The 13,520-nt window shown below is 37.6% G+C and overlaps 1 protein-coding gene across 1 annotated transcript in view; it reads right to left on the bottom strand.

The window, feature by feature from the left end:
* Positions 1–10,712, bottom strand: part of NUP133 (nucleoporin 133) — a 29,894-nt gene extending 19,182 nt beyond the window's left edge. The window contains exons 1-12 of the mRNA XM_074537475.1: positions 10,528–10,712; positions 9,538–9,656; positions 8,643–8,746; positions 7,515–7,622; positions 5,835–5,966; positions 5,256–5,426; positions 4,481–4,636; positions 4,317–4,387; positions 3,602–3,749; positions 2,559–2,706; positions 1,743–1,900; positions 915–1,006 (exon numbers count right to left, since the gene is read on the bottom strand). Of these exons, the coding sequence (XP_074393576.1) occupies positions 915–1,006; positions 1,743–1,900; positions 2,559–2,706; positions 3,602–3,749; positions 4,317–4,387; positions 4,481–4,636; positions 5,256–5,426; positions 5,835–5,966; positions 7,515–7,622; positions 8,643–8,746; positions 9,538–9,656; positions 10,528–10,712 (1,592 nt within the window). The remainder of the gene's footprint in view (positions 1–914; positions 1,007–1,742; positions 1,901–2,558; positions 2,707–3,601; positions 3,750–4,316; positions 4,388–4,480; positions 4,637–5,255; positions 5,427–5,834; positions 5,967–7,514; positions 7,623–8,642; positions 8,747–9,537; positions 9,657–10,527) is intronic.
* Positions 10,713–13,520: the final 2,808 nt, after the last annotated feature.

The raw sequence follows: 13,520 nt of genomic DNA, 5'->3' as shown, positions 1-13,520 counted from the left end.
AGCAGGTTCTGTTTAATGACACTTCTGAACACACGCAGAATTTGTCTAAATTCTGTGCCTGTTTACAGATCTTGTATTGGTATCTTTATTCTCTCTGTCTAATCCCCTTCCTTATCTTTTACCTCACATGAAGTTCTATGGCAAAAGCACACCTACCCTCTTATCTTGAACCTGTTCTTTCCAAGTTTTAAGACTCTTTAAGGAGATTAGTCTTAAGAGAGTGTGTGGGTTGTTCACTTTGCTTTTTAAATACATAAATATTGACAACAATGCCCTCTAAATATAATTCATCTAAGCCTACAGATATGTTTATCTTCTTTCTGCTTTTCCTTCTTTGCTCCCATCATTCATCTCAACATCAAACCTTTCAGGAGCATCACACACCTCCCCACACTCCAACTTTTTTAATGAGGATAGTTTGACAAACAGGGTATTTTGTTCCACTAATTCTTCCATATCAGCCAATCTGAAAGAAAAAATCATCCTGCCCAAAGTCTGCCATACCAGTCAATATTCATGGCCATAAGTACACTTAAAAGTATTACTGAAAGCAGCTAGGCAAATAAAAATGAGGACAAAAAAGTCTTCTCAACAACAAAACACCACTTATTAAAGAATAAGTAAGTCAAAATGCAAAGCTCAAAGTTGTTTCACTGGCACAAACATACCCATAGAATTTACACAGGGTAAGTGGCAAGTGATTGAAATTACAAAAGTCTGCTCCTTTCTAGCACACATCCCTTGTACACTAGCCCAAGGTGCATTTAATGCTCTCCTAATAAAGATGTGCATCATTAAAAAAGCTACAACTAAAACAGCACAGGAATATCCTAACCAAAACAATCTCTTACTCAGATACCAGAGTGCCTTCAAAAACAGCAAACAAAGTCTCAAAAATGAAGTGTGATTTCTACCTGCAGTACTGTAAAAAAGCAGCTTTCAATAATTTGGTTTTATCTTCTTGAGCTATAACTTCTAGCCTGCCAGTTGCATCAAATGCAGGACTCTGAAAATACAAAAAAAAAAGCTTTAGCTGCAAGACAAATAATAATCTTCATTATGAAATGAAAACAAATTTTTAAAGTGGCAATGCCACAGATTTAAAATAAAGTTACCACCTGGAAGTAGTTATGTTTAGTATGTCAAACATAAACCTCTAAGATAGGTTATAATGAAAGTTACACAGAGGTTTGACCAAAATTCACACCATCTGCAAAGGAACTTACACCAACTTACTCTGCCCATCTGATTTTTAATGATAATTATTTGAAGATTCAAACCCACCATTTCTGACAGGATTCAAAAGGTATTCCTGAGAACTATCACCCACAAGAACAGTTTAACTGCAGACAAACTAAACTAGAAACTAGTTTGTTAAGAAAAACACAGTTTCATCAGCCCAGTCACACAAAGGACTTCCACTAAAATATCAGTTAATAATAACAACTGATTATAGTGTTATATTAGGCCTAGTGATTGACAGCAACACACCTATAAGGAAAAAATGCAAATTTCATGGAAACTTCAAGTGTGAAACAAATGAAAACAAAAAAAGCTACTCAAACTGGCAGAAGTAAAAAATTTTGTTTTGAAAACTGCCTTCATTACAAGTGTTTGAATTTCTATTAAAAAAAAAAAAAGTTTTAAACACAAACAAGCAAAGATTTCCACAGTGAAAATTCAAAAATAAAAAACCACTTTATTTGTACCCTGTTTTCAACAGGCAAGCAAATAACCATTACCTCACTTCTTGGTCCAGCAATAGAAGAGGACAGGGCATCTTCCAGGTCTTCAGGAAGCACAGAAATATTTTCCCTGGACAAGATAGTGACAAGTCCACTTTTTTTGGCAAAGAAGATGGGCAGGCTATTACAGGAACCTGCTCCTAAAATACTATCTCCTGAAATAAGGAGAGGAGAAAAAAACCAAGCACATAATTACCACTTTATTTAAAGGCCAACACCTAAGAGTTTCATAAACAATTATTGACTTTTGTCATTAATAACCAATAGTAATTGATAACTGCACCTGACTTAGAAAAATTGTGGAACTATTTGCTACTCTAGATGTAGACTTCCAGATACTGCAAGTGTTAAAAAAAAGGAAGAAAAGAGAAGAAACAAAGAAAAACTTCAAGATTCAGTTAATTCAAATTCTGCCTAAGGCCTGATGCTCCTGCTGTACTTGAAAACACCTCTGAAGGTCATGGATGACATACTCAGAGACATCTGGCACTAAGTTAACTTCAAGGAAAAATATCAACCCATAGTGAACGCTGGAAAGAGAAAAAGCAAGGAAAAAGCCCCACAAGCAAAATCTCCCATCCTTTCATATACCAAGAACAGGCACCTGCTTCATTTTCATTTGAAACACTGTAGAGTAACAACATGACTGGCTGTCACATCAGCACTTCTCCATACACCCAAGAGACATTCTCACCTTGAAACATTTAATAAAGGAGCACAAGGATGACACTGCTCTCTGAGATATCTAAATACTGTGAAAATATTGAATCAAGAGGTACCAACAAAATTTGATTTCCCTCCACAGCAAGTTACCTTGTATGCCAAATATGATTTTTTCCTGTGGTAAGGAAATTCTGCCAGTTCCAGTGGAACAAGCAAACACTTCATCTTCCTTGTAAAGGTAAGCAGCATGGCTGAAGTAATCTGGGACTACCAGGCAGCACAACATTTCATCTTCTGACTGAAAGTGATGAATACGGACAATATCACATATGTAATCAATCCCTTAAATGTTTAAAATTTTAAATGCTAATCCATGCTCCTGAACTTGTTTTAGTTTTTAACAATGAGGTATGGATGTAACTTACAACCTAAAAAACCAAACAAAATCACTTCCAATTTGCCCTAAAATTTTAGATCATGGGGTTTTTTCCCCTCTCATATGCATTATATTCTTGATAATTTCACATGGAGAGATAAGTAAACAGATGAATTATTCAATAGTTTTCACACTCTTCTTCCACCTTTGAGCTTTAAGATGCCATTACAGGCAGTGGGGAGAGAGGGAAGAGTGGAAGAAGTTTACCAAAGCAATCTAATCCCCAGGTTTATGCTTCCAGAACACACAGCCAGACAATGTACTCCACACACAACCAATGTCCTCCCCTCTGAACAAGCCAGCTGCCCAGTAAGGACCAAAAAAGAGATCTCATAATTCTGTGTCCAACAACAAGAGTCTCAGAGTTTGATCTCAATCTCTATTTTATATTTTTAAATAGTGTATTTTATACTATTTTAAAATATAAAATAGTATATTTTATCCTATACTCTTGTAATCCATTTAGAACAGTGTAATCTGTAAAGAGTATAGGATAAAATCACTCTGTAGAAACTTTCAAAGACAGCACAAAAATTTAAAAAAATCAGATTACACTTATTTTTGAGGGTTTTATCTTATAACTTAAAATGCAAAGCACAAACTTTTCATACAGTTAGTATTAAACACTAAGAGATGCTGGTACACATTTTCCTCAGTCTTACAAATACATACATCCAAGGGAAACTGATTTTCCTTTAGACAAAAATCTGACACTGAACTTAAGATTAAGTCGGTATCAGAACCTCCATCAGCATACCTGAAAAGTTGGATTATACTGTGTGACCTCCACAACAACATCATCAGACATCTGACAGCCTTTATCTTCTACTGTTATCAGAGTGTAGTAGACAAGACACGGACGATCTCCAGGATGCCATGCTGCAGCAAGTATGACCAGCCCATCACTATTCAACAACAGACACCACACCATTGAGAGATGATTATTACATGTTTTACTTGCTCAAACATTATCACTCAAAAAAAAAAATTGAAATTCTAACTACAATCTCAACTAGATATTGCTCAATCTTTTATTCTTTTAGAAAGAAAAACTGCACTTTTTGTTCTTCCAAGTTACTTTATTAACAGTATTCATATTGCAGTACAAAGACAGTTGTAATTTCATGTAATTAATTCAAATGCAAGAGATACTAAATTCTCTGCATCTGCTGGAACAAGTTACAGTTGCTTATTTTTTGTCTTTGTAAAATCAAGACAAAATAAATAGACAATACTGATAAAATGACACTAAAAAAGGTAAAGGGAATTATTATCAGGTAAAGGATTTGTAAAGCTGAAAAGATGATAGCATGAAATATAGGATAACCTAATTACCTCATAGAAGGTGCTTATTGTATCAACAGTTCCACTCCAGTAAAATTAAATTGCAATTACCTGAAGTTTTTGCAGGAAAACAGAACAGATTTATCTCATTAATGAAGGTCTTACCAGATGCAAGTGTACTTCCTTACCGATTCTGTTGCAAATCCATGTATTGTACATTTACTCCTCCTTTAATATCTTCATAGTTACTTTCAGATCCCTAAAAAAAGAAATACAGCTGTTGTGTAACTGAATATAAACAGGCTATCAATTGAAACAAACACACTAATTCTTTCCAGTTGGGCTGACTTACCCAAATTGCATCTGTAATATGTTCTTTCAGGATCCTGTTGATATCCCAGCTGAAAATGTAACGTTCTGATGAATCATCAATCTCCCATTTGTTTAGATTTGAACTTGTCAGCATGTAAAAGCCTGATCTCTCTCTATCCCAAAGAACACTAGAAATCTGCATTTAAAAAATGAAAAAGCTAAAAAAGTTAAAGGAAAGCCTGAATATTTGGGTAGAATAATCTAAACCAGCCTTAGTCCACAAAAAGAGTCACTTCCTTGGGCAATCTACAGAAGTTGCACTCAAGATGAGCATTATAATAACTTCCAAGAGAAGTCTTATTTTATAGATAAAAGAACAACTACACTAAATACATTTGTTGTACTTCCTGCCGACTTCTGTGGAGTTCATTGACAAAACTCAAGCCAATCATCAACTCTTGGCAGTGCTACATCAGAAAAGAAGAATTACAGGGTGGTTTCTTCAATTAGTAATGAGGCTATCACTAGAAAGGGGCAGGACATGCAACAATTGCATATTCCCCAGGAAGGACTACAACTCTGAAGTCTCCTTTTATTCAGAGCTAAAGAATAAGCCAGCATTTGCCTTCCTAAAACATACAGATTTATTTGGTTTCTGTTTTTGTTTCAAACTTCAAAGAAATATAAGTAACATAAATGAGCTGAGTGAGTAATGTGTTTTTTGTCATGTCATCTTTATACAATCTTTTCTTTTTCCTTTTAAAAACACAGGCTAGAAAGAGAAATTAAAGAAGATGAATGCTTCTCAAGCTTACCACTGCATCACTTCCAGGAGACAATATACCCAGGAAAGAAGAAACCTTTCTACCAATTCCAGAAAACATGCCCTGCCCCTGTGGCAAGGCATGTTGATGAATCTTGCCAGAACTATCAGGTATCAACCGGACTAGCTGACCTCTGGAAGATGATAAAATAAAGCTTCCCCCCTAAAAAAAGAGAAAGCACCTACATTAAAAAAAAAGCAACTACAATAAAAAGAATAAAAATCATGTTCTAGAAAACTCTACTGTCAGCTAAAATGCCTTATGACAGCTCATATGGGTAAATGCTGAACAAGACACAAGGCATCCTTAGAAAAAGACAAACATCTCATCGGTACATGACACTGGCAGAGACTCACTTTCTTATCTTTAGGTAACATTTTTATCTATGAAATTCAATTTCAGTTAATAAACAGAACTAAACTCTCACATAATCATTGGAACCTAATGACAAAAAATAGTGTTACCTGCACCACATTTATTGCAGATTTAAGAATAATAAAGTAGAGCATACTTTTCCACCTTTAGATTAGGAATAAAACTGGAATTTTAATATAAATCATACTGTTTTACCTTTACTGCTGTGAGGAAACTGCACAGAGAACCTCCAAAGTCTGTGAAAGTGTCTGTATAGGATCCTTCATGTGCAAGATTGGGCCAGTAGCGCACAGAACCTTCACTGGTAGCCACCATTATTGCCAGAGACTTGAAGTGAAAAAGCAATTAAGAGAACAGGCAAGATGATGACGATGATGATAATAATAATAATATTAAATCAGACTGCAGCTCTAACTTATTTTACACATTGAGGCTGTGGGTGACAAAGACATGACAAAGTAGCAAATACACATGGATAGACGCTGATAGACCTGGGACTGAATCACAAAAATATTCTGCAGCACAACTTAATTTGTGCAAGGAATGTTATACACATTTATTTTCCTACTGAACACTTTCTGCTGGTTTTTATTCCTGATAATTCAAGGTCTGCTGCTGAAGTTACAGTTTACAGTTTACAGTTGTAAAACAGAAAGGGTCCTGTGGAGAATTTCAGATGCCAATAGTTAAAAGCTACTATGGAAGCCTTGAAATGCAGATCATAATTTAGCAAAGAAACTGCTGTAGTGTCTTTAAGAGAAATATCAAATCACATGGCAGCTCTTCTTTCCAAAGGCATAGGCCTACAAAGTAACTCAGGAAATCACAGATACGAAATTAAAAGTGTGAAGCAAGAGACTGTTCAGGTAGAGATTTAGAGAAAAGCATTGTACTTAATCAACTGGTTGTTAAAAAAAAAGTAAAAATCACAGAACAGTAGAAGAACTGTAGGGGAATTGTTATAGAGCTCCTTGGAGTTTTCTAACCAATTTTTTACTAGACACCAATTTTAAGTTCACAAGTTAAAGAATGATGAAATTTAAAACTACAATAAATAAAGTATTAGGGTTTGGCATATTACTTCCTCTTAAACTAAGTCAGAACATTTCAGGTTTCATGAGATAATCCCAAAATACTAAGATTGCATTTTATCATCTGGAAGAGTAACACAACAAACAAATCAAAAGAAAAGATCGTATTACATATTCTGTGCTGCTGCTGACTTCCAAGCACAGCTTCTTAGCCACTTTATCAGAGCATCACATATATTAACTGAAACCTAAGCTGAAAATGAGAGGTTCTTTTCATGAATGATAGTAACAGACACATGAACACACCTTCAGAACACAACTGATCTTTGAACCTCACCCTCTAATACAGTAACTCAGAAAAAAAACACTTAGGAAACCAATCAGTCAAGACAGATTAAGTCTGTCCTTCCAGTGTCAAATTCCTTACAGAGAGCAGCCAAGGGAGGGTGTTGGGGTTTACCTCTCAGCTATGGACACTGGGAATTAATCCACTGAACAATGTTGTCAGCCAGCACTTAAGGTGCACTTGGTCTGACCCAGTTTTGATTGCCCTGGTGTTTGTTAACACAACAGCTCTGAGTTTACTGCATTTTTAAGTAACCCTTAGAAAAACTATTATTTAATCTGATCCTATAGGATGCACAAGGTGCAATTTAAAAAGACTAGCAGAAGTTTGTTTACTTCAAAGATATTTACTGCCAACTATCAATCCTGACCTTCTGAATAGATAGTGTACCATCAAATGTTTTCAAATACTTTGAATAGATCCTTTTCACAAAAAAGGATATATTCAAAGTTATTATTATGCCACTTTTAAACACATTAAAATGTAAAATTTGATCACCTGAAGAGAAGGTGCTTCACCTGAAGAATTGAGACAAGATATAGCTGCTAAACTAGAACTCCATTGGAAGTCACTGGGTGGCAGCTGCAATTCCTTGCACAGAGATAACTGGAAGAAAGAAAGAGATGTCATAATAAATATGAGACTGGAAGAACTTATTCCTCAAAGTCTTTGGACTTTTTGACCCTGCTAAAAACTACATTTCAACTAACCCAGACCCTGTGTGAGAACCAAAAAGAGGTCATGAAACAATTTCAACAAGGTTGTCACAACCAGCAAACAGTTAAAAAACATCTTCAAGTTTTCAAATATATATATGGTTTTCTTTAGTTATTTCTGAGTGTTTCACACAACACAATATTGGATTATTTGACTATTCCTTAAATCAATACTAAAACAAAATTAAACTAGAAATTCTTGAGATAACTTATTAGGTACTAACAGGGTAGAGAGGGGAAACATTTCCCACTCCCCTACGCCCTTGAAGTTAAACAACCAGAAAAATTTTAATCCCTTGAAAAATCTCTTCAGGTGCCACAATATGTATACCTGACACTCTCCTGTAGGTGCAGGACCTGCATAATGAACATACATTGTTCTGACTGAAAAAAGTTGATTTTGTAACTTTGATTTTGTTTTTCTCTGACCATCACTGAAATGATGCTGAAAGAAGTACTGTCCAGAGTGATACAAAAATTCTTGACCTAAGAAATCTAGGCGAAACATATGTTCAGTACCTCTGAAATGAACCGTGTTTTTGGGGCTTGTTGCAAATTGAAAATTGGTCCCAGAATAACCTAAACCAATCCATACTATATCAACTAGATTTTAATTATCAAAATAAGCTTTACCAAGTCTATCTAACCTAAAGGCCACACTCATTAAAATATAAAGAATTAACCTTAGTGTCAAGGTGACAATTAAAACTGAAGAGAGGAATATAAAAATTATAAGCTCTCTCAAACGCTTCAGTTTCAGTTACTGTTGTTAGCACGACTTCCTAACAATCCTGCTGCTTTTGGGGGAAAACAGACAAACTCCAGCTGAAAAAAACCCAACCCCATAACTGCATAACTATAGTTAAAATAGTTATAAAGTACAGATTTTCCATCTTGACCTTTTAGTTACCTTAGCTACTGCAGACTGACCAATCTTCCAAATAATCAGCCTCTCCTTATGAACAAGCCAGGCCCATCCACTTTCATCCACTTGAACGCTCAGCTGGTCATCAGCTACATAAAAAAGTAACTTCTTTAAAGCATTCAGATTTTTAAAACACTGTAGAGTAACGTTTAAACCAATAAACTTTCATTCTTACATGAAAATAAGAAATGTTTTCTATTAAACTAGTTTTCATGTTAGAATTTCCATCTATATGATTAACATATCAAATTACTACATCTAGTTGAAAAATCCATTTGATAAACCCTCAGCCTTTGAGAATGAAGAGACAACACCAAAACCCATTTCCATGTATTTAGAGGAGATTGTAATAGCTTTGTAAATCACTCAACAATTTTAACAGTATTTTTAAGATACATATTTGGTTCCACTTGTATCTACTATAAAGGAAAAACTTATCCACAGAGAAAAAATTGTTCAGGAGACCAATTTCTTGACCTCAGGGAAAGGTTTGTATCACTAGAGATACAAACCTTTGGAAGAGATAACAAACGGGAATTGAAATAAAGAAAAATATTAAACATCCACTCTAGGACACAGCAAAACCAAAACAAGTAAAAAAGGTAAGGAAGAACCAATAAGTAAAAGCTACTAAAGACCTACTATTAGCTTTCCTTATACACTTGTTTTTTCACAATAAATTGCATAAGCAGCGCCTGATGCATTCACATCCACATGGGCATCATTATAATTATTGTTACATAGACAACCAGGCTGGATTCAAAGAAAGGCACAGACATTCAGCTTCCCCTGTAAAGTCAGCATTTCAATGGCATCAATGACACGTTAAGAATTCTCTCACCTGTCAATTTTCATGGAGAAAAATAACACCAGTTCTTACCATCAGCCTTCTTCAGGGCTTCCATAACCTTAACAGGCAGAGAGGATCCAAAAGCCTTAACATCATAGTTAATAGTCTCAGTTGCTGTAGGAAGCTGGATAACTCTTGTAGGAGTTGCTCTTAAACAAAACAAAGTTACAGTTAACTTTTTATTGCTTATTCATCAGTTTCAGCAGACATTTACTTCATGAGTCTCTCTTCAGAAACAGATTTATGTAAAATAAATATGCTTTCTCTGGGAACACCATCTACAGTAATAACTTGGTGGCTTCCTTACAAGTCACTAGCTGTCATCAAATTCTTTATTTTTAAAGAACTGACTTTGAATATGCATCACTCCACCAGCAACAAACTCACTGTTCAACTTCTCTACACTCTGGTTATCTACAGAATGAAGATATTCACCATGTCTGTGTTGTCTTCTGAACACAATGAGGTGGGCACATTTCTCTGCTTTTACAAGTTAATGCCCTCCTTTTATTTCTCCTCACAATGATGTCTCAGACCTCCCTGCGTGAAATGGCAAAAGCTAATTCATAGCTAGTGGACAATCCTTGCACCCAGTTAGCAAAAATTATTAAGAAGGCTTGAAGTAAAAGTTCTCCAAAACTGAACATGGGCATTCCTCTTTATATCAACTACACAACAAATAGCTGCTCCCAAGAAAAGAGATTATGAAGCCTGAAACTGCTCTGGGCTCATGCCGTATATCAGTTTTGATCCCTATGGAAGGGAGAAGACAGGGAAGAGGCTGGGGAGAGGGGTGGGTGTGAAATGCCTAAACTTTGCCTATTTTATCTTCCTTATAAATACGGAAGTTCTTATAATTTTCATATATCATACTTGTATCACACAGGGACATATGTGAGGAACCCGCGAACTCAAAAGCTAATAAGGGGTACCCATAACGCCGAACACGTGGTGCCGTATGAGTACGGCTTTAATGTACAGAACTATAATGTACCCCACATTGGCCGGGCCGGGACTCACCGCGCCGAGAGGGAGCCGCTCCTCCGCGCCGCCGGCGAGAACAGCACCGGGGAGGCGGCTGCCGCCACGACCGGCAGGCCCTTCTTGCCGCCGGGCCGGGAGAGAGGGCTGGGCGCGGCGCTGCCCAGGGGCCTGCGGGCCGACCCGCCCGGGGTCCGCGGCGAGGCGGGAGTCGACGGGAACATGGCTGTGGATGCGGCACCGGCACCGCGCTCCCGCCGGGCGCCCGCTGAGCGCGTCACCGCGGGGCGGGGCCGCGCGGGAACGGCCGGGAGCCGAGCGCGACCGGGAGGAGCTGGGCGGAGCTGGGCGGAGCCGAACGGTGCCGAGCGAGATCAGGAGGAGCTGGGAGGAGCCGAACGGTGCCGAGCGAGATCAGGAGGAGATGGGAGGAGCCGAGCGGAGCAGAGTGAGACCGGGAGGAGCTGGGCGGAGCTGGGAGGAGCCGAGTGAGACCGGGTGCAGCCGAACAGGATCCGAGCGCGGCGCGGCCCCTGCCGGGGAGCGGTGGCAACCCCGCGGCGGCCGCTGGCGCAGGGCACCTGGCCCCGGCCCTGAGGGGGTGAACGGCGACCCGGGCTGCTCCTCAACGCCGCCGGTCCTCTCGCTCATATCTTCCTGAAGCTGTGCTCCGTCTTTCGGTGTCTTCCTTTCCCTTTGGGTACCATTCCTTGTTGAGTTCCTGCGATTAGCTGGCACTAACCAGCTGGATGTGATCAAAAAGCAGCTGTTCAAAGACCATTTGGAAGGACGCATTTTTCAGTAGCAGCTGTTCAAAGACCCTTTTTTCAGGACGCATTTATCTTTAAAATAGCCTGTGTATACCTGTGTTTGTCCCCAAATTTCTAATTAATTAAAGAAATAAATATACAAAACCATATTCCTTGCAGACCTTGGTACATTTCACATCCATGGGTGGCATCACTTGGCATGGAAAAGCTCAGAAATTATGTACCACCCTCTCGGGGAAGAAGTTGAGTGTATATTAACAACAAAGCAAGTCAGTTCAGATAAAATTAGCTAAAAATAGAATATTTTAAAAATCGCATAATTTTTCAAACTGTGTTCTTTGATGATAGATTCAGGGCTGTTAGGCTTTCTATGTAGATTGTGGTCCCCTATGACTGAACCCAAATGCAGATGAGATAAATTTGAGATGGTTCATCTGGCAGGACTGAAGTATGAGGCACCTGTCAGTGTCAGTGCTTTGTTTTTTTCATTCAAATAAGCTCCTTTGGCTTTGATTTTATGCAAAAAGCAAAATACTAAAATTTAGTGGAGTATCACTATATTGCTACATTAATATAGTATCTTTCTATATAGCCTTCATTATACATATGATGCTAAATCATCAGGTTACTGTCACTTCATCAAGAAAAACAAACTAGGAAATGCACACACAAATAAGCAAATACAGAAAAATCTGGAAGAAAATTCAAGATGACATTCACGTTTCCCAACATTGAAGCTCCTCTTCACAGCTCATTCCTAAAATATTTTAAGCGATGCAGCATGAGCAGTTGTGTTTTGCTGATTGAACCCTATCTATATGCAGCTACACTTCCTCAGGGAATTAGTTGGCTTCCTTTGGCTGTCCCAGCCCTGTAAGAGCTCCATCTTCAGGAGAGAGACACAATTTAACATTCAAATCTCATTTTCTACACAGAAGTAATTTGTAGTCATACCAGTTAGAGACTTAACCAGTTCTTGACTGTCCCATAAATATCCCAAGGAGTTTTTTGATGGTTCTAACTCAAATAAAGTCTGCTAACCAATGTACCTGCTATGACAAACATTTGCCTTTTGGTGGACTAGAGCTTTTGTGTACCTTTTCCACTTCTCTGTTCAGCTGCAATACCTGCCAGGACAACTAATGAACACAAGACATGAAACACTCATTCAGTTCAGCTGCAAGTAATTCCTGTAACCCGTGTAAATACAGGGATAAAGGGGCTCGTTGGATCTCACGTAAGGAGAAATTACACGAGTGAGGATTAAAGATGCAAACCCCTCTAAATACATTAACTAATAGTCAACATTGAAATGAAACATTGGGTCACAGTTTTTGCATATCTTTAGTACAACATATGCTTCTAGGAAAATTTTATCTGAAGATACAATCACATCTGGATGTAATTTTATTTTTATTCTCTAATACTTTTACTATATTCCACAAAGTGCCATTAATGGCACTAACATTTTAAGCTTGCCCAGCACTAGGTATTTCAGCTATTGCCAATAAGGTCTTCCAGCCACAAGTTTTCCTAGCATGGATGAGTTTTAATGTGACCTGAAGTTTCTAGCTTCTAGTAAAATCTCCTTGTGGGGTTTTGCATCTCCAGAGATTCTATTGAAAGAGACTCTTCAATCAGAAACATGGGGCAAACTCTTCGCTACCAAACATATCCCCCTGCAGTTATTCAAATTAAGGTAATGCTGCTATTTTACTAGTTGTCCTTGAGAAGGTTGTTTACTGGTTGTTTCTAATAGAGTAGTTAGGCAAAACTCATGATTTCTATCACTGAAATTTTAATTAACAATACAAAACTTACATATGCCTTTAAAAAGGACAAAAACATACGTGGGAGGTCATGTTGTTTTGGATGTCATCTTAGAAAGGAAGTGAAACTAAAGAAATGGGAAAATAGAAAAGGGAAGAAAACACATGCAAATTTTCAATTTTCCTATGTGACTTCATATAGTAATACACTTCTTTTGTCCTTTTGTAAAGTCAGTTTTTTTGTTTGGTTGCCTTTTATTCCATTGGGTTGTTTGTTTTATTAAAGAACTTTCCTCCAACTTGTGCTTTCTTACTCTCTAAAATGTGTTTTAATATGTAATTCTCTACAGGAACTGTAGATGGAGATCATAGTCAAGTTCAGAACACATAATCACATTTCAGAACAAACCGTAACTGGAAGGACTGTGTAGTGGAAGTCAGACAGAACTTTCAGAGTGTGTTAGTGTCATGCATTTTTGAATTCCAGCATTTT

The sequence above is a fragment of the Zonotrichia albicollis genome, chromosome 3 (genome assembly GCF_047830755.1).
Source record: "Zonotrichia albicollis isolate bZonAlb1 chromosome 3, bZonAlb1.hap1, whole genome shotgun sequence".
Taxonomy (NCBI): domain Eukaryota; kingdom Metazoa; phylum Chordata; class Aves; order Passeriformes; family Passerellidae; genus Zonotrichia; species Zonotrichia albicollis.
This window is presented reverse-complemented; position numbering and strand designations above follow the sequence as displayed.